This window comes from Myodes glareolus, chromosome 8, assembly GCF_982192425.1.
Source record: "Myodes glareolus chromosome 8, mMyoGla1.1, whole genome shotgun sequence".
Classification (NCBI taxonomy): domain Eukaryota; kingdom Metazoa; phylum Chordata; class Mammalia; order Rodentia; family Cricetidae; genus Myodes; species Myodes glareolus.
In genome coordinates this window covers 92338580-92360562 of record NC_142033.1, presented here as the reverse complement: position 1 = coordinate 92360562, position 21983 = coordinate 92338580, and the positions used below count along the sequence as shown (strand labels likewise).

General features: G+C 35.5%; 1 protein-coding gene across 6 annotated transcripts in view; it reads right to left on the bottom strand.

Annotated features, from left to right (window-relative positions):
• The window catches only part of Usp34 (ubiquitin specific peptidase 34), a 178261-nt gene that overhangs the window by 12479 nt on the left and 143799 nt on the right, over window positions 1-21983 (bottom strand). For 4 of the 6 annotated variants that reach the window (XM_085692268.2, XM_048435543.3, XM_048435544.3 and 1 more), the window contains 14 exons: window positions 21622-21773; window positions 18488-18536; window positions 18295-18399; window positions 18170-18214; window positions 17056-17160; window positions 15352-15499; window positions 11317-11951; window positions 8450-8607; window positions 6001-6079; window positions 3865-3991; window positions 2823-2930; window positions 1790-1894; window positions 1549-1673; window positions 441-564 (listed from right to left, as the gene is read on the bottom strand). In XM_085692268.2, coding sequence (XP_085548394.2) covers window positions 441-564; window positions 1549-1673; window positions 1790-1894; window positions 2823-2930; window positions 3865-3991; window positions 6001-6079; window positions 8450-8607; window positions 11317-11951; window positions 15352-15499; window positions 17056-17160; window positions 18170-18214; window positions 18295-18399; window positions 18488-18536; window positions 21622-21773 — 2065 coding nt within the window. The remainder of the gene's footprint in view (window positions 1-440; window positions 565-1548; window positions 1674-1789; window positions 1895-2822; window positions 2931-3864; window positions 3992-6000; window positions 6080-8449; window positions 8608-11316; window positions 11952-15351; window positions 15500-17055; window positions 17161-18169; window positions 18215-18294; window positions 18400-18487; window positions 18537-21621; window positions 21774-21983) is intronic. The other 2 variants (XR_007232311.3, XM_048435545.3) reach the window with 2 other exon arrangements.

Below are 21983 nucleotides of genomic sequence, written 5' to 3'. Positions count from 1 at the left end.
CACCTCTGCTTCACGCTGCCAAGCCCACTCAGCTTTTCTGGCACCACCAGCTCCAAAGCACAGCTGGCACTAAAGATTTCAACTCACCCAAGGGCCAGGGAAGTGTGTCTCTAAACTTTTCTCCCTAAGCAACACAGTTCTGTTTGAATTCTGCTGTGAAGGCGGTGGACCTGGGCTTTTGGGTACACAATGATGGTCAACCCTGCTCCTGATCCATAATAGGCCAGCTGAAACTCTGGGCACAACTATCCAATGGAAACCAGTAAGTTGGTGTTTTCTTAATAAAAATTAAAATATTCCCAAGGACACTAATTAATATTTTTAAACATTCACTTTAAAAAAGAAAAATATAAAGGGACTGTCATATATTTTTCCCCTTCCTGAATGGCTAGGGGCTTAAAAGAATTCAGTGGAATTTACTGCTCATCTTTTATACTTACTCAGCTTAACTAATGTTTCAGTAAATTTTTCACAGTTGATTGCAACTCGGCATAATAGATGGATGAACTGATGATAAGAAAAGAAGTAGTCTAGCAGCATACGATCATAAACGTCATCTTTGCCCTGAAGGTTAAAGATGATAAAATGGTTGCACTTAAATTGTATAATAAAGAGCATATTTTGTGCAAATGTAATAAGATTAAGTAAAAATCTAATTAAATCTTTAACTTCTATAAGAATCTAGTTTTAAATTCCAAATTTCTAGTGTTATTAAGATCATAGTTGTCCTACGTTTAATGTCAGTGTGCAAATGCTATCAATTATAATTACCCATCATTTCTATATACTTTAATAGAGTAAAAGTACTGAGATTTTAGTAGGTGACACTTTAGCTCGATAAACATATCAAAAAGAATGAGTTATATTTGATTTTTGAAAGATTTGAGAATATTTCTATAAGGGTAACTATAATGTTAATTATTTTTAATATTTTTATCATGGAGAATGGTTCAAATGTACTTCAGATCCAAAAATAGTAGGCAAGAGAGAGTGTGGGTAAAGGTGTGGGTGAAGAAAGCTGAACGGGAAAATCTTTTTTTTTAAAAAAAAAAAAACGTTAAAACTAAGATATCTTGTGTTAATATAGCTTGTCTCTGTAATTTAGGATTGACACTATTTTAGAATAAGCATTAGAGAACAGGAACCAGATGATAAATCTATCAAACAGTTACATTAGGGTAGGTTAAGGAGAATATGATTAAAGGGACAGTAAAAGAGATTTTGATTATATTGCCAAATTGAAAACATTCCAAGTACCTAATTTGACTTTGTATATTTAGATGCAGGACACAGCTATAATTTAGCCTAGTAACAAGCTAAGGTTTACTATTAAATTATTTTTTAAAAAAGAAGAAAAAAAAATCTTAACAACTTGTGCTTACTGTTGATTTTCAAATATCAACATTTCAGAGCACTTAAAGGAAAAAATCCAAAAGAATCTAATAATAGGATTAATGAATCGTTCACATAAATCTAACAGACCGCCAGGGGGAAATCTCAGATTACCTTGTACTATAGAAATACGGTTTTCCTGGCATCCCAACATACCTTACTGGTTTCCACCATTGTGGGCAAGAGGCACATATTGAGTTCAGGGCGCGGAGGCCGAATATTGCTTTTCCCTCCTATTAGCTTGATATTTTCTCGACAAGGGAAATAAGGTCCAAGAGACACTAAGACATTAAAAGTGTACAATAAGAATAAATGGAAAAAATAAATCTCCAAGCTTCAGTGTGCAGAATGATTACATGCCAACCATATTCAATTATTATGTTAGATAAATACGTACTTGGGATATTACTGTGATGGTAAGTACAATGGTTGTGTTGCAGGAAGGGAACCAGAGTATGAAGAAAATCATGGGGACTCAAAAGAACAAGTTCCTTGAGGACATCTGAAAATGAAAACAATTTAAGATTATCAAAACACTACTCACTACTTTTGATCTCTCAAATCCTGATGAAGTTGTAGTGTCCTGAGTACTACAAACTGTTTGAGCTTCTAACATAAGGGAAAAACTGTCTAATGCACAACTCTGGATCAAGAGCTGTGATAACCCAGCAGAGGGTCAATATACTTAAAACAAGAATTTAAAACACTATCACTAATCTCCCCATTTGCCTTGCTTACTTGTAGACACAGTCTAGTCATATAGCAATACCCTTTATAAAGTTCATCACAACAGCTGATGATCTGCCATCTGCTGCTGAAGTTTACGATCCTCACTTACTAACCACACAAAAGTAAATCTCACGATGGAAAACTAGTTGTTTATGCTATTTTGAGAAACTACAGATAACAGTCTACAATGCTCACTACTTCAAGTGGTTTCTAAGGTAGTAAACACTTCACTCTGTATTTCTATATTTAAATGAAGATTCTTTTAACAGCTATATATTATCATTCTATAAGCAATCAGTCACAAAGGTGTTATACTCAAGAGTCTATAAACAGTTACTGAGAGATGTTTTTAAGACCAAAACCCACCGTGAAGCAACTAGCACTATCTTTTACACTATGAGTAATACTTTGTAAATATTGACATGAGTCTACCTTGTTCATACAGGATCAGAGTTTATTTAGAGTTGTATGAAACCTACAAGAGACCCAGATAGTCTGCCCACAAACACATTTAACACTAGCATGTTCAGAAACAACTTTTCTTAGGACCTGCTAGTCTGTATGAATTATACAGATGAATCACTGTCTTCCAAACACTATAAATGTAACGTCACAACTCAGAGAAACAAAACAAAGGAAAAAACCTAACAAACACACACCAGAAATATTTGCCTACAATTTTTATTTTTCAAGCAACTTACCTATGCAAGCATTTCTTAGTTCTGGAGGGCTATAGGAATTAAGAAGGGTTAGAAGTTTATGGGCAAATTCAATTCTCTCCTGCCACTGGATTAATGCTTGCTTCACATCTGCAAAAATAAAAGCATATATAAATGGACTTTTGAATGATCACAGTTCCCCACAATTTTTGTTCTATTTGTGATACTAACACCTCAAGTTTCAAGTTAATTACATAAAAAAATGTCTGATGAAAGCTAAGTGGTTAATCATAAGAACATGAGACTGCGATATTAAACTGTGCTTTTTTGCCCCCAGGAAACAGGAGGGAAACTGGGTCTTGCTAAGTATAGCCCAGGCTCACCTAGAAGTTTCAATCCTCCTGGGTCACCTTCCTGAGGGTAAGGATTACGAGTATGTGCTAAACATGTTACATCTTAATGCAGAATCATAAAAGTTATTTTTTACACTTATTTCTACTGAAATTAAAAATGACCTACTTTAAGTTAGGTGTTGATGGCATATACCTTTACTCCCAACACTCAGGAGACAGAGGCAAGCAGATCTATGTGAGTTCCAGGACAGCGAGGGCTGTTACATAGAGAAACCCTGTCTCAAATAAAATAAAATAAAATAAAAACCAACAAATAAAAATGACCCAATCTGAGCTATGTAGGTAAAAATAAAATCAGCTTATTACTGTGCATGGAAGCTTTCCACATATCCTAAATTTTGAATCTTTTATTTATTTGTTTGTTTGTTTTTTTATTTGGAGACGGGGTTTCTCAGTAGCTTTGGAGCCTGTCCAAAGTGTTGGGATTAAAGGCATGCGCCACCACCACCTGGCCAAATCTTGACTCTTATGAGACACTTACCTATTGTTTACTAGCATAATTAAGTAAATATATAAAAATTTCCCACCTTCACATTATGAGGGCATGATAAACATTACCCAATATTAGCTAGTTCAGGAACCATCCATACAGAAACTAGTAAGACAAACAAAAACCAAAAAATTCTTTTGGCAGCAAAATAATAACAAAAATAAAAGTAAAACAACCAAACCTTTTCTCTGAAGATATGGGCGTGTAGACTTCAAAACAGAAAGGAATATTGACAGAAGTTCTACTAAGTCTCCAGTCACATGGCAAGCTGTAGCTTCATGATACATCATGTGCAGTGTGTTGAAAGACTACAAGTGATTTAGAAAATAAAAATTTAGAATCCCTTAATTTCATTTCTACTTTAAACACAAAATGGAAATGCTTATCTTCTTATTTCCAGACTTGGACTATGTGTGTACATGTGTGTATGCAGCAAGTATTACTTGTTTTCTAAATCAAATTGCCCCATTTAGCTACTCTGTATGTGTAGGTGCAAGCACGTGTGCATGTTTGGTGTGAACCTTAATCATTGATTCTTATGTCGGGTGTGTGTGCGCACGCGCACACACACACACACACGCACACACACACTGACACATCCAAGTGTGCCTGTGAAGGTTAGAGGACTATTTGCAGAGCATGGTGTTCTCCTTCCATTGTGTGGGTCCTTAGCGATCAAACTCAGATTGGTAAGTTGGGGAAAATAACCTTTACCTACTGAGTCATCCCCATAACCCTCTTGTACCTTATTTTTCTTTGACAGGGTCTCTTACTGAAACTGGAGCTTGCATGTTCAGCTAGACTGCTTAGATAGCAAACTCCAAGGATCCTCTTGCCTTTGCCTCCCCAGTGCTGGCATTAGAGGCATGCTGCCTGGCTTTTTTATATGGGTGCTAGGATTCAGGTACTCAGACTTGTATACCAGCAGTTGTACAGTCCTTATCTTCAGAGCTGCATTATATGTAAATATTTTGGTTTGATTTGTGTCGGACAGTGGCACACATGCCTTTAATCCCAGCACTCGGGAGGCAAAACAGGTAGATCTCTGTGAGTTCAAGGGCAGCCTGGTCTACAGATTGCACAGATTGCATTCCAGCACAGTTAAGGCTACACAGAGAAATTCTGTCTTGAAAAGAAAAAAAAAAAAAATCTGATTTGCCAATAGACTGCAGTGAGAAAGAAGCATGCACCAACCAGAAGACTGGCAAGACTAGGGAGCTATGTTAGGTACCTTTCCAGCGTCTGTATATGAAGAGATTGGTAACTTACATTAAATTTTTAGTTCTTTTTTTCTATTTTACCATATAAGAAAGCACCTCTTCTTTTATTCCTCCCAAGTCAGCTATTTTATTTATTTATTTAAATTATCTATCCATCCATCCATCTATCTATTTATTTTGGCTTTTTGGGAAGTGGTTTCTCTGTGTTACAGTCCTGGCTGTTCTGGAATTCACTTTAAAGACCAGGCTAGCTTCAAATTCACAGAGATCCTCCTGCCTCTGCCTCCCTAGTGCTGGGATTAAATGTGTGCACTGGGCTCCAAGTCAGTTTACTACAGTTCATACCGATTCACAGTTCAAAATTCTGAGCCTAGGTTCTGTGACAGAATATGAAGGCTGTATCAAATATATTTAACCTGTAAACTGACAGGACAGGAACTGCATCTCTCTTGCTATATTCCTTTACCTGGTTCAATACTTAGCACCGAGTAGACATGTCAGTCCTCAAACAGAGTCAAAACTTCCTTGCCTTTGAGCTCAGGAAGTCATTTATTTGAATATTTCCCACTCATTTCCTGCCTAGTTCAAATGCTTCAAAGTGTAGTTTCTTATTCTGTTCCTACTCTATAATACTATCAATTAAAAAATAAACAGTACATCGTAATTTGTGCAGTACTTTCTACGTGTAATAATGTTATCTACAGCATAGACCAAAGAGTATGATGGACTTTGGTGACTTTAAACCATCTCCCACTTGTGAACTAAGAACCATGGAAAATTTCATGCAAATTTCAGTCCTGGGCAAATCTCTTGGCCTTCTGTTTTAGTTCTGCCAAATAAGAAAACTTTTGGGAAATAATGTGTAACCTTGATTGCAAATCACATGATTTTCATTTTTATGTACTAAGTGAAATAAGTAAAACTAGTCTATTTCAAATAAACCTAAATGCAAAATGAGGTGTAATCTATGTAAATAAAGCCCTGCCACCTGGGAGACAGTTCAGCAGACATTCTTTATATATGTATGCAATAAGAAGTCTTAGAAAGAGTATTCAAATGAGTTATACATTCACAATGAAAGGCAATGTTATACTTACCTCCGTCATCAGGATTAACCCTCGATTAAATACCACAAGAAGTCTGTCTTCATCAGACTCTAATAGTATTCTGAAGGCACTAGAAGAACAGAAACAGTCCAATTAGAAAAGAACAGAACAATCTGGTGATTAAAATAAAGGAGTAAAACTTGCTTAACCTTCTGGTTTTCCTATCATATATAAGAAACTGGCTACATCTGTTGCTTGTTTTATATCTTTTTTTAAAAAAATAATTCATTTATTTTCATTTTATGGGCACAGGTGTTTTGCCTGCATGTATGCCTGTGTGAGGAGTCTGGATTTAGAGTTATAGAGTTGTGCACTGCCATGTGGATGCTGGGAATTGAACCCAGGTCCTCTGGAAGGACAGCCAGTGTTCTTAACCACTGAGCCACCTCTCCACAGCCCCTTGTTTTTTTTTTTTTTTTAAATTTTTAAAGAGATTTTGTTATACAGCTCAGACTAGCCTTCAGTTTGTGCGGTCCTCCTGCCTTGACTTCACTAAGTGGAATTTCAAGCATGTACACTATTTCTGAGTAATGCAGCATGGAATGAGCAGCCTGGATCTGAAATCTAAACACTCCGAAATCTCAAGATTATTAACCCATCAGTTGTTACTCAGTTGTGGGACATCTTAGATTTTCGAATTACTGATGTTCTGCTGGTAACATTGATGCAAATTGTCCAAAGTTAAAAAAAAAATCCTCTGAAATCAGAAACATTTCTACTTCTAAGTACTCTGGCCATACTAAGGGACACTCAACATGAAAAGGGAAATAAAATATCTTGTATATTATATTAATCATTGTAATTTAGAGGAAAACAGGTCTATCAATGTCTAATCAATTCTTCATTCATCCACAATAGAAAGAGGACGGTATGATGAGAGTACTTTTAAATTTCAGTATAACGATGCTGTTTTGCTTTATTTTTAAATGAATTTGGGCTGGTGCAATGGCTCAGTGGTTAAAGACTACTGAGAATATTGAGAGCACCCACGTGGCAACTTACAACTTTCTGTAACTCCAGTTCCAGAGAACCTGAAACCCAATGGCAAAACACTAATGCACATATAAACAAAGTGAAACAATGAGTTTATCTTTTCATCTCTTGAGTTCTGTATAACAGTAAACTATTCTACATTCCAAAAGCATTCATCAGCTTGGGGAAGAAAGGGTACTATGGAGGGGACAAACTTGAAAATTCTAAGGATAGGTTTTATCTGAGTTAACACTGTGCTCAGAACTGGCAAAGTGCTATTAGAGACACAACTGAAAACCCCTTACTTCCATTGCAAGCTTCCTTTCTTTACAACAAGCAGCAAAACTCTAAAACTTAAAAAAACAGTAACAAATAATAAACCTTTAGGAAACAATGTATTCAAACTGAATGCCAAACATTTCCTTTTAACAGGTTTGGGGGAAAAAATTGTAGACTACTCAAGATTTATTTCATTTTGTAGACTACTAAAGATTCAAATACAAAAGCTTTCTGAAGGAAATAACCTAAAAGAATTTTCTCTTGGGTTCATTAGTTTAATGTTATAGTGTAGACTTCATGAAAACACAGACAAAACTATGCACCCACTGAAGGACCTCAACCAGTCCACCATTTCTCTATTCCTTCTCAGCATTGTAATACATTGAGCAGAATTTTATTTCTATATAGAGGTAAAGGAAATAAAATGTAACTTGCAGTTCTTTTCTAAATCACTCAGTTCTACAGCTCAGAACAATTTATTACATAATTCCTAAAGATAAGAAAGCCAAATGGATTCAAGAAAAATGGAAGAGATATTAACAGTCAGACTCATCTTGAGATGTAAAAGCTGTTTCCAGGGGTCTCTAGACTGAAACCACCCAAGTAGTCAGATGTATGGTCATAAATATGACCTCCAAACATTAAGATCCTTTAAACTGTCAGATCTGATTCTAATAAAAGATAGGAAGATACACTATGAAACAAAGGGGGGGGGGGAAACATTGTTTAAATAGGTAAAATTCTTCCTAAGTACAGAAATGTTTCACCAATAACCTCGAAGAATTTCTAAATTGGGAGGAATGGGGTAGAAGTCTATGCAGTTTAGCTGGTAGAGTGCTTGCTAACATTCATGAGGGGCCCTGGGTTTGATCCCAACACCACATAAACATGGAATAGTGGCATGCATCTGTAATCCCAGAATTAGGGAGGTAGAGGTCTGAGGATCAGAAGTTCAAAGTCATTCCTAGCTATAAGGTGCATGCAAGTAAAAGGCCAATTTAGGCTACATCAGACTGTGTATTTATAAAATAATAATAATTCTTATTATTCTTCTTATTATTTTAAAAGAACAAGCTTTTAATCATAAATACAAAAAATTATTTGTTTTCATGTCAAAAGGTACCATGTTCTTATTTGGAAAACCAATTAACCAACCAACCAAAAAAAAATTACAAATTATCTTTTTTACCTTATTAAAGTAGTCCAACAAGAGCGGCCATCTAAGCAACGTAAATAACAGCTTATAGTTGTTTTCTTAAACTGCTTAATATCTTCTATTTCCTCTTCTCGCATGTCTGGCCTCTGAGCTATAAATAGCTGCATTAAGTTAAACAGTTCTTCCACAGCCTAAAAGAGACAAATATGCAAAATGATCTCTCAGTCTTTCAACATTCAGAATACCTTTTCCCCATTTCTGAATCAATATTCATTAGCCAACTACTAAAATCATAGATATATCACACAACTAAAGGAACTAGTAAAGTCAGTAATGAAATCTACTTAAAATTTGAATACATAATATACTACAATGTTAAGTCTAACCTTTGCTATTATGAGGCTCAGATCCGTGAGCTATGCAATCAAATTACTCAAATTAAAAACCTCATGTTTTAGCCACGTTCATTCCTTTGTGCTAGGCAGTATTTATGACTATCGTGGAGTTAATGTAGCTGCATATGGACACACCTGTATGATCCTTCAAGTTAACATTCACAAAGATATGTCTTAATGCTGTTTAAAACACAAGCATTTTAAATTCAAAGGTCACTTAGCAAAAATCTATACTGTTCCATTCCTTTAATATATAAGAAACCATTAATTTATTAGAAAGACTTTTTTTTAAAACATGTTATTTATTTTGGGGAAGGGGAACAAATATGTATGGAAGAGGACACCTTTCAGAAGTTAATCCTTTCCTTGCACAAAGTGGATCCCAGGGATCACCCTGAAGTCATTCATCAGGTTTAGTGGCAAATGGCTTTACCCTCAAAGGCATCTATCTCACTTGCTTTGTTTTAAAGATTTTGAACACCTAAATCAAGCTTGAATTAATATTGTTTCTGAGACACGCCTTTGTATCAACATTTAAAACAATCATTCTAGACTGATGGCTAGTGATGTAATATGGAAATAAAGTGAAATCATTAGCTATGATTTTATGAATTTATATAAATGCAAAGTAACAGTTGAGCTTCAACATATTAATAAAATAAACTGTGTAGCTTGATACTTTTCATGACAAAGTTTTACGACACTATTAATTTTTTTAAAGAATTTTTAAATTCATTTTACATACTAACCATAGTTCCCTCTCCCACCCTCCTCCTATTCCCCCCAAACCCACCCCACATCCATTTCTCCTAAAGGGTAAGGGCTCCCATAGGGAGTCAACAAAGCCAGGCATATTAAGCTGAGGCAGGACCAAACCCCTGCCCCCTGCATCAAGGCTGAGCAAGGCATCCTGGTCCAATGCAATCCCCATCAAAATCCCAACACAATTCTTCACAGACCTCAAAAGAACATTACTCAACTTCATATGGAAAACAATTATCATAAAAATTTCTAAGATCCAAGTTCTTTAAAAAAAATAAAAGATGATTACATCTGACTGACATCAGGAACAGAGACTAACTCAAGGAGATGGGCATTTTAACTTAGCACTGGCTTATGAAACTCTGGGTATCACAGTAACTAAGTTAAAGGTTATTTATGTAACCATGATGGAAAACAAACTGACTGAAAATAAATACTACCATGATCTCTTCAGCCTCTGACAGACACTCTCATGCATTTCCTTCATTTTCCAGCCTTAGATTCGAACTTTCTGGTACTGAATGAATATATTTTCTTTCTTACATTAAAAGCAATCTAATTCTAAATTGGAAATTATGCTACTTTGTAGTGAGATTCTAAACTCACTACACCATCAACGAAGAACAGTTTAACCTAATAAAGGAACAACAGGAAGAAACAAAAGTGAAACATACCTAGGAATGATATTACATACAGGGAAAATAAAATATGAAACTTACAAACAGAAAAGGAGATAAGGTTGGAATTGTATGTACATGTGAGCTAATGGATCATCCATCTGAGACATGGAGAAACACCTCTATAGCAAACTACTACAAAAAAAAATGTGCAGCTCACACCTTAGAAAAGTATGCAGATCTTGATAATGAATACCTAATTAATTTTTTATTATTTTTAATTATGTATATGCATTTTTTGCATGCATGTGCATGTGGGTCCCATGAAAGCCAGAGGTGTCATATTCCCCTGAAGTTGCAGGCAGTTTCAAGCGGGCTGGTGTGGATGTTGGGATCCAAACTGGCCCTCTGGAAAGCCACTCTTGACTGTTGAGCTGTGTCTCTAGTCCGTGAATACCTAAATGTAAAGTAATATTCCCTAGAGCTATATTGACCTTTTCAGTAGGTACACATTAAAGATGCATATACAAACATAAATTTGGGCTGGCAATATTTGCTTAGTATGGCTAAGGCCCTGGGCCTGTTCCCCAGAATTGCCAAACGAAAGTTAAAAACAATATAAAATCACAAATTTAAAGATATGTGCCATTGTAAAGAAAAATTTAGTATCAGCATAAGAAATTATAATCACTTATTTTATTAATTACATTGCATTTTATGAGAGCATTTAAGAAAACAACGTTAAGGTTTTAAGGATGTCAGTATGGGATTGGATAGATGGCTCAGAGTGGGTGATTCCCAGCACCCACATGGCAGCTTGCAACCTTCTACAACTACAGTACCAAGGGATTCTGGCCCCAGTGGGCACCAGGCTTGAATGTGGTACACAAACAAAACACCCACACACATAAGATGAAATTTTAAAGAAAGGTTGGAAGGTAGTAGTGTAGTTCAGTTGCTAAGCAGGTGCCTAGCACGAACAGAAGCCTAGGTTCAATTTCCAGCACTGAAAGACAATATAGGTGAATGATTAGACTATTCTGTATTATATCATTTCTTAAACAGGGAAAAATGTACTGCTAATCAAGCGCAGGAAACAGATAATAAAAGTACTAACTATACTCACTCCAGGGTACTGGCTGGCATGTGGTGTAAGATTCTTAAAGGCCCACTGGATGTTCTGGTGAGAAGCCAGTTGTCGAGTGAATGCAGGCGATTGCTCACAGCAGAGCCTCAGAATGCCGTAGTAGGCAGGCAGCATCCCACGGTTAAAAAGCACCACATCCTGATCATCATGGTCAGCAAGGATGTAATTGAAGGCAATGTTCTTGGTTACCACTGGGTTTTGAACAATAAGGCGGATATTCTCTGGACAGTCAGCACACACATTGTACCAAAATGAAAGCAAAGCCTGTTTATTGTGATTTGTAGCTATTGCTGGCTCAGAAAGCTTAGGCTGGAAAAGGTTCCACAAATCCATGAAATATGTGGAAAACATCAGCTTCTCAGTTTTGGAAATTAAACAGTAAGTCATAAAGCTAAAATAGGGCACTAGCTTTGTAGTGCCATGAACAGCAGCATCAACATAAAGTTTGGCTCTTGAGAGCAAACCAAGTAGCACGTTGTAGACCTGATGTAGGACTACTGTTGTGTCTGGACTGAGTGGAAGGTCACGGGTTGGGATGTGCAAAGACCTTGTTGACCGGAACATCTGGCGGAATGAATTGCTTGGTATAAGGGACACCAGAAGATAAGCTGCAGCTATAAAATGTAAAACAAAACTGTCAGATCCTTGTAAGATTTAAGTAGACTTGAAGAGCAGTTATTAAACACAAAACCACTCTTCCCTTTATCAATAAAAATGAATAAAAATTAAGGGACATGACATCTTTTAAATATCCTTCTTATTTACCTTTGGTCCAGAAGAAAGATTCCCACAGGGTACGGAGGTAGAGCTTTCCTCCCATCCTGCCACTGCTATATTTAAGTGGCAACAATAATCCCCATTACGAAAACTGTTTGTTTTTTTAGAGACGGACTCTCATGCTACTCAAGCTAACCCTGAATTCTTGATTCTTTTCCTTCATCTACTGAACCTATTTTGTTCAGTTTTTTCACAATATAGAATTCTCACATCTTTTTTTTCTCCCCTTTCCCGAGACAGGTTTCTCTGTGTAGCCCTGGCTGTCCTGGAACTCACTGTAGACCAGGCTGGCCTCAAACTCACAAAGATCCACCTGCCTCTGCCTCGCAAGTGCTGGGATTAAAGGCGTCTGCCACCACCGCTGAATTCTCCTATCTTATGATTTATTTTCTCTGAAGAATGACTTAATGACTTAATAAGAACAACATTTAGAACAAAAGGCCTACCATAAAGTACTTCATACATGGAATTATTTAATGTTTTAGATCTTAAGTATTACTTTAAAAACACCCTAGTAAGTTACTTTGTAATAATTTAAAGATAATGCCATATGACATATTTAATAAATATATTAGTCTGTGTATGTCACTCACTAACTCTTGAGATTCTCTTCCTACTTTCTGGGGAGACAGAGGGTTGAGTTGTGTAGTGCAGGCTGCTCCACATCTTCGGGAGCTGCTGCAGTATGTCACATCCTGGGATTTAAGGCACTGCTGGCTAAAAAGTCCTTTGCAAGTCTTCTAGGGTAATTCATTTTTAAGATTCCTCCCTGCTTTGGGGAACTGCTTCTCAATGAAACTGTTTGCCCCTTCTTCCTTGCCAATAGTCTTCTAAAGGCTAACCAGAACTCAGAGACTCCCACATTAATCATATCATTAGGCCTATTATTATCATTCTACTGCTGGTGACTTACTAGATGACTCCATCTGTACAAGCTAAGAATTGAGCTGGTTATTAGGTCCTGTTTTATACTATGAAACATGGAAGAAATCTACTTCTACTGCTACATAGTAAATCTTCAACTTTTGGGGTATTTTGCTTGTTATGTTATGTTGTTATGTTTCTCTGTGTAGTCGTGGCCAATACTGGAAATGAACATGTAGATCAGGCTGTCCTTGAATTCAAAGATCTCTGCCTGTCTCCGCTTCCCAAATGCTGATGTTGACAGTGTGCCCCACTATGTCAAGTCCTTAACTATTTTAGTACTCGGGGACTCAACAATCAGTTATTTGTTAAAGCTATTTTGTAGTTTTTATAAGGTCTTTTTAGTTTATGTTATTGTTAAAGTAGCTATTCTTTTCAAATATTTGGACACTAATATTAAAAGCACTTTTTTAGTTTTCACTGATGTAACTTTTAAAATGGTACCTAACAATTTGTTTCTTAACTAAAGGCCTTTTGTTTGTTTAAGAGACAGATTTTTGCTAAACTGCTCCACTGCCTCAATCCCTGAAGCTACAGGACTACAAGCGCATCCTACCATGCCAGGATCCTCACTGAGTAGAGGTATAAAAGTAATGCCACTGGACATGCGTATTTAGGACTTGCATACATGTCCTAAAATGGCATTATATAAGGGAAGGCACATACTTATCTTAAAGAATCTTAGTGGGAATTTTTTTCCTTTTTCCTTTTTTTTTTGGAGAAAAGGTTTCTCTGTGTAGCTCTGGTTGCCGGAACTCACTCTGTAGACCAGGCTGACCTCAAACTCAGAGATCCAGTTGCCTCTGCCTCCTGAGTGCTGGGATTAAAGGTGTGGCACAAAGTGCTATGTATGGCCTTTTGTGATATTAACATCACAATCTCAGTACTATGTAGAAGAGTTCATTTCCACAGTACTATCTTGAACATCAGTGTAACATTTGGGTAAATAAAGTATCAAAGGGGGAAAGCAAAGTTCTGGGCAGAGTACGAACGCCAATCCACTGGTAACCTCCACTGAAAGGCCTTTTTCTCAAATAAACCTCTGACTTCAGACTGGTGGAACACATAATTCCCATATAACTCTCACCAAGTTTCTACTACCATTAACATTTACTATTATTATGCTAAATTATTATCATAATTGGAGAGTATATACAAATTATTCAGTATTCTCTTTTATGGATTTATTTATCTTTGGTGAGCTGTGTGTTGCTTGCCTTTCTGTCTGTGCCCCAGTTGGATCCTGGTGCCTCTGAGGCAACAGGAGTGTATCACGTCAATCAGAACTGGTGTCACAGGAGGTTGTAAGCTGCCACACAAGTGCTGGGAATCTGTGAGTTTGTAAATGTCATTTTATACTTCGAACAGGAACACAGAGTACCGCATTATTTGTTACTGAAAGAGTTCTGTGTCTTTCTGGTGCGGTCACGTTATTTAGCATATTATTTCCTCACTTAAGGCATTGTACTCTTCTTTAATGCACCAGCTTGTCTTTATTATTACCCGCGCTAAAATTGGTCTTTTCTCTGCAGAGCCGTGAATCTGTATTTTATTGGGGAATGGTGTTTAGAAAACAACATCTGTATATCAGATGTGCTTCTCACTGACTCTAGTCCTCTCAGCTGGGAAACAGCGTTTCATTGAAAAATTTCCCAAATTAGTTACTTTGATTTCATTTCTTTAAACAAGCAAAAGTGAATACATTGTTTATTAACAATCAATTTCCTGCTGGGTGGTACTGGCACACACCTTTAATCCCAACACTAAGGAAGGCAGAGACAGGTGGATCTCTGAGTTCAAGGCCAATTGGGTCTACAGATTGGGTTCAAAGACACCAGAAAAACCTTGTCTCAACAAACAAACAAACAAAACACTAGAAAAACAAAAAAATAATTTCCTGTCTTGTAAAATGTCTTCTTTGTTCTATGTCCACCTATCTTCTGAGAATTGCTATTCATTCTATAATGGCTTATACACAAGATGTATATTACTTAACTCTCATAATTATATACGTGATTTCTGTTTTAATTACCATTTTAATCTTACTTAACCTATTCAAGAATTACTTTAGTTTTTAGAGTCAGGGTTGCACTATGTACGTATGTAGGTTGTCCTGGAATCAAGAGCCACTTTTAAGAAAGAATTTTCTTATCTTTTACTTTCTTCAGTAAAACTTAAAAACAAACAAAACAAAAATACAATAGATACACACCTCTCAGAGCTTTACATAATAATGGGCATTCATTATTACTGAGTTACCTCTAACCCCCAGAAAAACCTAAAATGAAACAACAACAACAAAAAAAGACTTACAAGTCCTGACTCTAGGATAATTGTGAGCCAAAAGAAACCGCTCGACCCAATTTTCCATATTCTGAAGAACCCAGCTGTGTGCCAGCTTATTTCGGGGTGTCTGTACTGCCAACCAGTCCAGACACTGAGAAGGATTGTATTCAATAACCTATGAATGAAATAACAAAAAAGAGGACATAAGATAACAGAATGAGCAACTGATTTTTTACTTTCTTTTAGTAAATGTCATTAAGTATTCAACTAACTTTTTCTTTCTAGATTTTATTTGTATAAGTGTTTTGACTACATACACATATGTGCAACATGTGTGCCTGTTCTTGAGGAGACAGAAGAGGGTCTCAGATCCCCTGGAACTAGTTATATGAGTGGTTGTTAGCCACCATGTAGGTGGTGGGAATTGAACCTGGGTCTTCTGCAAGAACAAGAAATGCTCTTAACTACTGGGCCATTTCTTCAGGCCAATTTTTTTTCCTTTTCCTTTAAGCTAATTTTTACAGAAGTTTTACCATGTTTTCCTACTATGCTCAAAGAGCAGGAAAAGCTCAGGAAGATTTGTTGCTAGTTCACAAAATTTAAAATAGCCCAGGACAAATATGAGAATCCAACGATCCTGCTAAGTTTATTTTCCTAAATATATTTGGTTGGTGATGTGGCTTGGTGATAGAATACTGGCACAGCATGAACTAAATCCTTTATTTTTTTTTTCATCTGTCTTTTTCTTAGTCTATGTCCAAACTATTGCTATTACATGAGAATGCAAAAGAGTTCACTGAATTGCTACAGAGATTCTTTTCATAGGGATGGGAGTTTAAGCAACTTAGAGCAATGGATGGCAGTCTCTGTACTTTAGGCTAAATTCTATGGCTGTTTTTTATTGTTATTTTATTTGAACATTGCTAAGCTTACTATTTATTGCCGCATGAATGGCCTTTAGGCTGCAACAGCACAGCTGAATACTATTAACAGAAATGTACAATCTATTAAAGCTTAAACATTTGACACAAAAAAAAAAGTTTACTGAGCACTGGCCTATAGCTTTTCCAGTCCTCACCAAGAAAACTGTTCTTTTCTTCCAGAGTCATTGTTGTCAGAAGTAGTATTTGATATTTCACCTGCCTGTATCAATTTCTAAAAATATTTGGTTTATGTTTTGAGGGCTTCTAGCTGCTTTATGGAATTTTCTTGAGGAAGATTAATCTTAATAACAACTTCATACTGTCTGAAGTCATTTGATCCAAATAATTAGAGATAGAAATGGAAGATGGTGGGAACAGTATAAAAATGCAAAGTCTAGGGGCTGGAGAGATGGCTCAGTGGTTAAGAGCATTGCCTGCTCTTCCAAAGGTCCTGAGTTCAATTCCCGGCAACCACATGGTGGCTCACAACCATCTGTAATGAGGTCTGGTGCCCTCTTCTGGCCTGCAGACATACACACAGACAGAATATTGTATACATAATAAATAAGTATTTAAAAAAAAAAAAGCAAAACAAAAAACAAACAGAAAACCTTTTAAAAAAAAAATGCAAAGTCTATGAAGGCAAGGCTGTTACCTTTCACTCAATTTTGCTATATTTTGTTTTGCTTTTAGGAAAATTACTCTAAAAAAGAAAAAAAAATTAAACAACAACAACAAAATCAAAACAACAACAAAAGGAAAATCTCTGGGAAAATAAAAGATTGGAAACATGTACTTCAAAACTTACCTCCCATATCCTCTGCAGAATGTAGGACGCAAAGGGAGGCATTCCTGGAGGTCCACCAGCAAATTCCATTAGCATGGTCAACAATTTAAAGAAAGGATTGGCTGCCTGTAAGACACATTCCTCTTTGAGACACATTCTTTTAGTCTCATTTAAATCTGCTCTGCTGAGCTGGCAGAGCTTCATCAGCACTCCTGAATATGAACTTAAAATTACCATAAAATGTCCCATCAGAAGATACAATCAATTAAATAGAGGCAACATTGAATAGGTATCTCTGGCGTCTAATGTACTTAGCAAAAAAGTAATTCAAGATTTTAATTTGTTTATGAATTTATAACTAACCATCTATATAGTAATGGTATAGGTGGTATTTTGAAATATATACATACAGACATACACACACATACACACTATGTAATGGCGAAATACATGTGTTAACTCATATATTTATCTTATTTTGTAGTAAAAACACAAATCTATTCTCAAAAGCATTTTTCATGTACACAGTATGCTATTTGTTATAGTTCAAGGTTGTAAAAGTAATCACTGGAATTCACTTCTCCTGTCTAATTTTCATATATTTTATCAATCATAACAGGTATGTTTCTACCTGTAGCAATTTCTGATCCCTAAAGAAAGCACTTATATTGCTCTTAAACATGGACTAAAGTAGCTAAAGACTTCTATTTTTATGAAAAATGACCCTTTCTTGTTTTTGTTGGCAGGTGAAGGGAGGTAGAATCTGAGATAGGGTCTCTCTCTATGTAGCTCTGGCTGTCCTGGAAATCACTACAAAGAGTAGACTGGCCTTGAAGTCACAGAGATCCACCTTCCTCTGCCTCCTGAGTGATGGGATTGTTAAATGCTTCTGTTTAATAAAAATACTCATGATTCTGTACTTTGCCATCCATATATTCCTCCATAAATACAGAATTTTGGACAGTTTATGATATATGCTTTAAGCCAAACAACTTGGAGCCTGGAATATAAGTAACACTCAGATAAATTGAATTTACATATATAAATTCTTACTTAGTTGGAATATTGTATTCACAATAAAAAGAAAATTAACTATTAGTTCAAATTATATGCTTATTAGCAAACTCTTACATACCTCAGGTGTCAACTTCGCTATTGAAGTGAAAAGCATAGATACAATCTGAAACAGAAAAAGCAGGATTTCAGAATACTTTTTTAAAAAAATTATCAAAAAAGTTGAAGACTGCTTTTAGTACTTACATGTTCTGCAAGTCGATTATTGTATCGACACAGGCTAAAAATTAGATTACAAGTTTGTCTTATATTGATGCCATCACGAATATGTTGAAATAAGAAGGGAAATCCCTGTTAAAGACAAAAATTGTTCATTTAAGAACTGTTATATTATTATTTTTAGAATGATTAAACTATTTAATATTAGTCAAGGTATTACCTTTCCTCCTGTTAATGCAGCCATGTCAGTCTGTGATAATGTCAAATGCCTAAAAGAAAATATTAGTGGAAATAAATCTTTTCCATGTGTACTACTTTGTAGCTATTAACAGCATGACATGCATGAAACCTGTCAATTCTATTTATAACCATATCAACCTGCCATCATAAATTTTGGGGGGAAGGGAAGTTTTTGATGGCTAAATTTGCTTGCTAAGCATCTCAGGTAATTTTCCAAGACTGGAATATGGAACACCAAGACTACTTTATTTCCATTTCATTAAATCCATAGAATTATTGTATTAAAATGCTAGGATGGGTCTAATTTTATTTTGACAGCTGTTTTTCTAACATGAGTCTTTAAAATAAAATGAAATTCTAAGAAATATTATTTTACCATGTAATTTAAAGTTAATACATTTAACTTATACAAAAATTCAGATGTTCAAAAAAATGGGATAGTGCCAAGTATCCCATCACTCAAGTTCAAATTTAACCAAATCTTAGCCAATCCTGTTTCACTTTTACCAACAACCATTCAATATGCATTATTCTGAGGCAAATTCCAGGTACTTTAGCATTTAATCCATAAATCTCAATACATATCTCAGGTAAATTTCAAAAAAAAACCATAACCAATAATACCATTATTCATGTCTGAAGTAAAGCAACAAATCCTTACTATCTTACAATATCAGTGTACAAATTTCCTAAGGTGTCTAAAAATATTTTATATTTAATTTGTTAAGATCTGGATCTGAATGAAAGTCTTTTGTTACAATTGGTTTTAATGTCTTTAAAATTTTAAATCTACTCGTTTCCCTCGGCACTTCACTGCAACTTATCCATTGAAGAAAGCAGCTTTGTCCTGTAGCGATTCCAATATTTATGTTTTGCTAATTGTATCCTGATGGTGTTGTTTTATCACATTCCTCTCCTCCTGTAAAATGGTAGGCAGATCTAAAGACTTGATCAGATCTAGGCTTCACTTTGTAATCAAGGGTATTTTGTAGATGGTGATGTGGCTTTTCCTCAAGGAGACACATAATGAAGGGTTAGTCTTTATGACATTTTCCACCAGTGATGACCTTGGAAGCATTATTTCACTTAGGGACATAAGAGAGTGATTTTCTAATTCCAACACTCCTTGCTCATTTATTAGTTGAGACAGCTCTGTATTGATGAACTTGCCCTCATCCATCATCAGTTGACATCAACTTTTATTTCTTGCAGGTAAGAGAAACATATCCTTTACACCATTTCCTTTCCAGTTTTCAAAGTAAAGATTTGATTTCTCAATATATTTCAAAAGTTGCCAACACGTTTTTCAAATTTTCTTTTACTGTATCATTCTGAGCTTATCAATGTAAACATCTTGATGTGTTTTACATTCCACCACAGGTATTCTTACTTTTGATATGTACCTTGTCCAACATAAAAGCAACAGAAACTCCTAAAGTACACTGTTGAGTTCTTTAAACATGACCCCAGAGTAGTCTATTTAGTCTCTGTGCTTCTTAAAATAAAAAACATTCCAGGATTCTCACTCATTTCTTGCTCAGAACCTGAGCCCACAAAATACTTTGAGAATAATTCTAATTATATTAGCAACAACATAATTAAGACAGCTTAAAATAATTTTGCAATTACTTCTTGTCCTTCATGTACATCCTGTTAGAAACTGACAGTTAACATGTTCTTTAATTCCTCTCCAGTGGCTACATCACTTTCACCTTTTATTTAAAATACCGCTTCTTATATACTTACTTATACAGAACATTTACATGATTCAAAAACTAAAGCTACAAAACAAAACTTATGGTTTTGTCAACCTTCCATTTCTGTGCCCCTCCATCTTGTTTCTCTCAAAACCATATTATAGATCGATGATTTGATTTATAGCTAATTCTTGATATTAGAGTAGTCACATCCTATGAAATGGTACAAACAATGAATTACCAAAAACCAAATCATCGTTGCTATGGAATGAAAACAAAGAACTAGGCCCCTGTGAACATGTTGTCACATAGTTATCAAATGAGCAATACAGTACCATGATTTACAGGTGTTTTTGTTTAATGACACCTTATTTTAAATGTATGATTGGTTAATGAACATTAAACTTACAACCAACAATATTGGACTCATGCCTGAATGAAACTTTACTATATTCATTTCCACTGAGGGACATCACAGCCTTCCTTACGCTCAGGAACACTAAACAGCACTTCAGCACTATTCTTGGGAACCATTTAAACAGTGACATAACCAAAGAAAAGCACAAATATTTTTTAAATGTGGCATACATCATGAAAATTACACTTTGTTTACAACATGAAAATCAAAACAAGACAGCAGATCACTGCCTTGTTTGACCTCAGCTGGGAAAGCATGTGCCAGGAACTCCAATTTTTCACCATTCTGAATACCTATGTGTCAAGTGGATAACTGTGATAACTCCTCACAGTACTGATTTTTTTGGCATTATATTAAAATTTAGCAAGTATCTGTCTTTGTAAATAGGAAATGCATGAATGAGGATTGTCTATATACACATGCATTCGCTTTCTTAGTTTCCCTTTTCCTAGAAGTAGCATAATATATACAATTTTCCCTACCTTGTCTTTTGAAGGGAGGAGAGAAAAAGGGAGGATGTGTGTATAATAATTTCTACATGGTAACACAGATGAATTCCACATTTCATTAAGGAAAAAACAAAAACAAAACTACAGTGGACTTGAGTGGATTTCTTGATTTTTTTCAATGACTAGTCCCCTTCTGATGAACATTTAGCTGTCTCCAATTTTTTTTGACACTAGAAATGGTATTTTAATAAATACCTCTCCATATGTATCTTTCTTTTGGGGGTAGATCCCTTGAGTATAGGTGCTGGGATAAAGAATCAAAGTCCATTTAATTTTGCCAGATATTTTACTACAGATTTCTTCAACAGCTGTTCCTAGCACGACTCAGACGAGTTAGATAGAAAGGACTGAAATTCGTGAGCCACAAGAGTTGAAGTGATATTATTATTTAAAAAGATTTATGTAATAAAAACCAAAGTGATAGAACAATTATGTATAAAGAATAAAACCAAAACACGCTGTAAGCATTTTGAATGTTGAAACATTTCACCTTTCTGAGCGAGACTGTTCAACCAAAAGAGCAACTAAAGCTATCATCTTTTCAAGGGCAGCGGGTCTGTACTTTTCTTCTGCCAGAGAGAGTATATCTTCTTCTTCTTCCTCTTCTTCCCCTTCTTCCTCTGACAACACTTCAACTTGAGGCTAATTGGAACAAAATTCAATTTTAATGTGCTATTAGTCTTAATATCACACTGAAAACAGTTGACTTATTTTAATGTAACTACCAGAAAGATATGGCAAAAGCATGCATAAAAAAAAATCATTCAAAGGTCAAAACCTAACTTGATACAGCCTAAGTGACAATCTGGACACTTTTAGATAGGTTGGAGGAACTACACAGAACAATAGTTC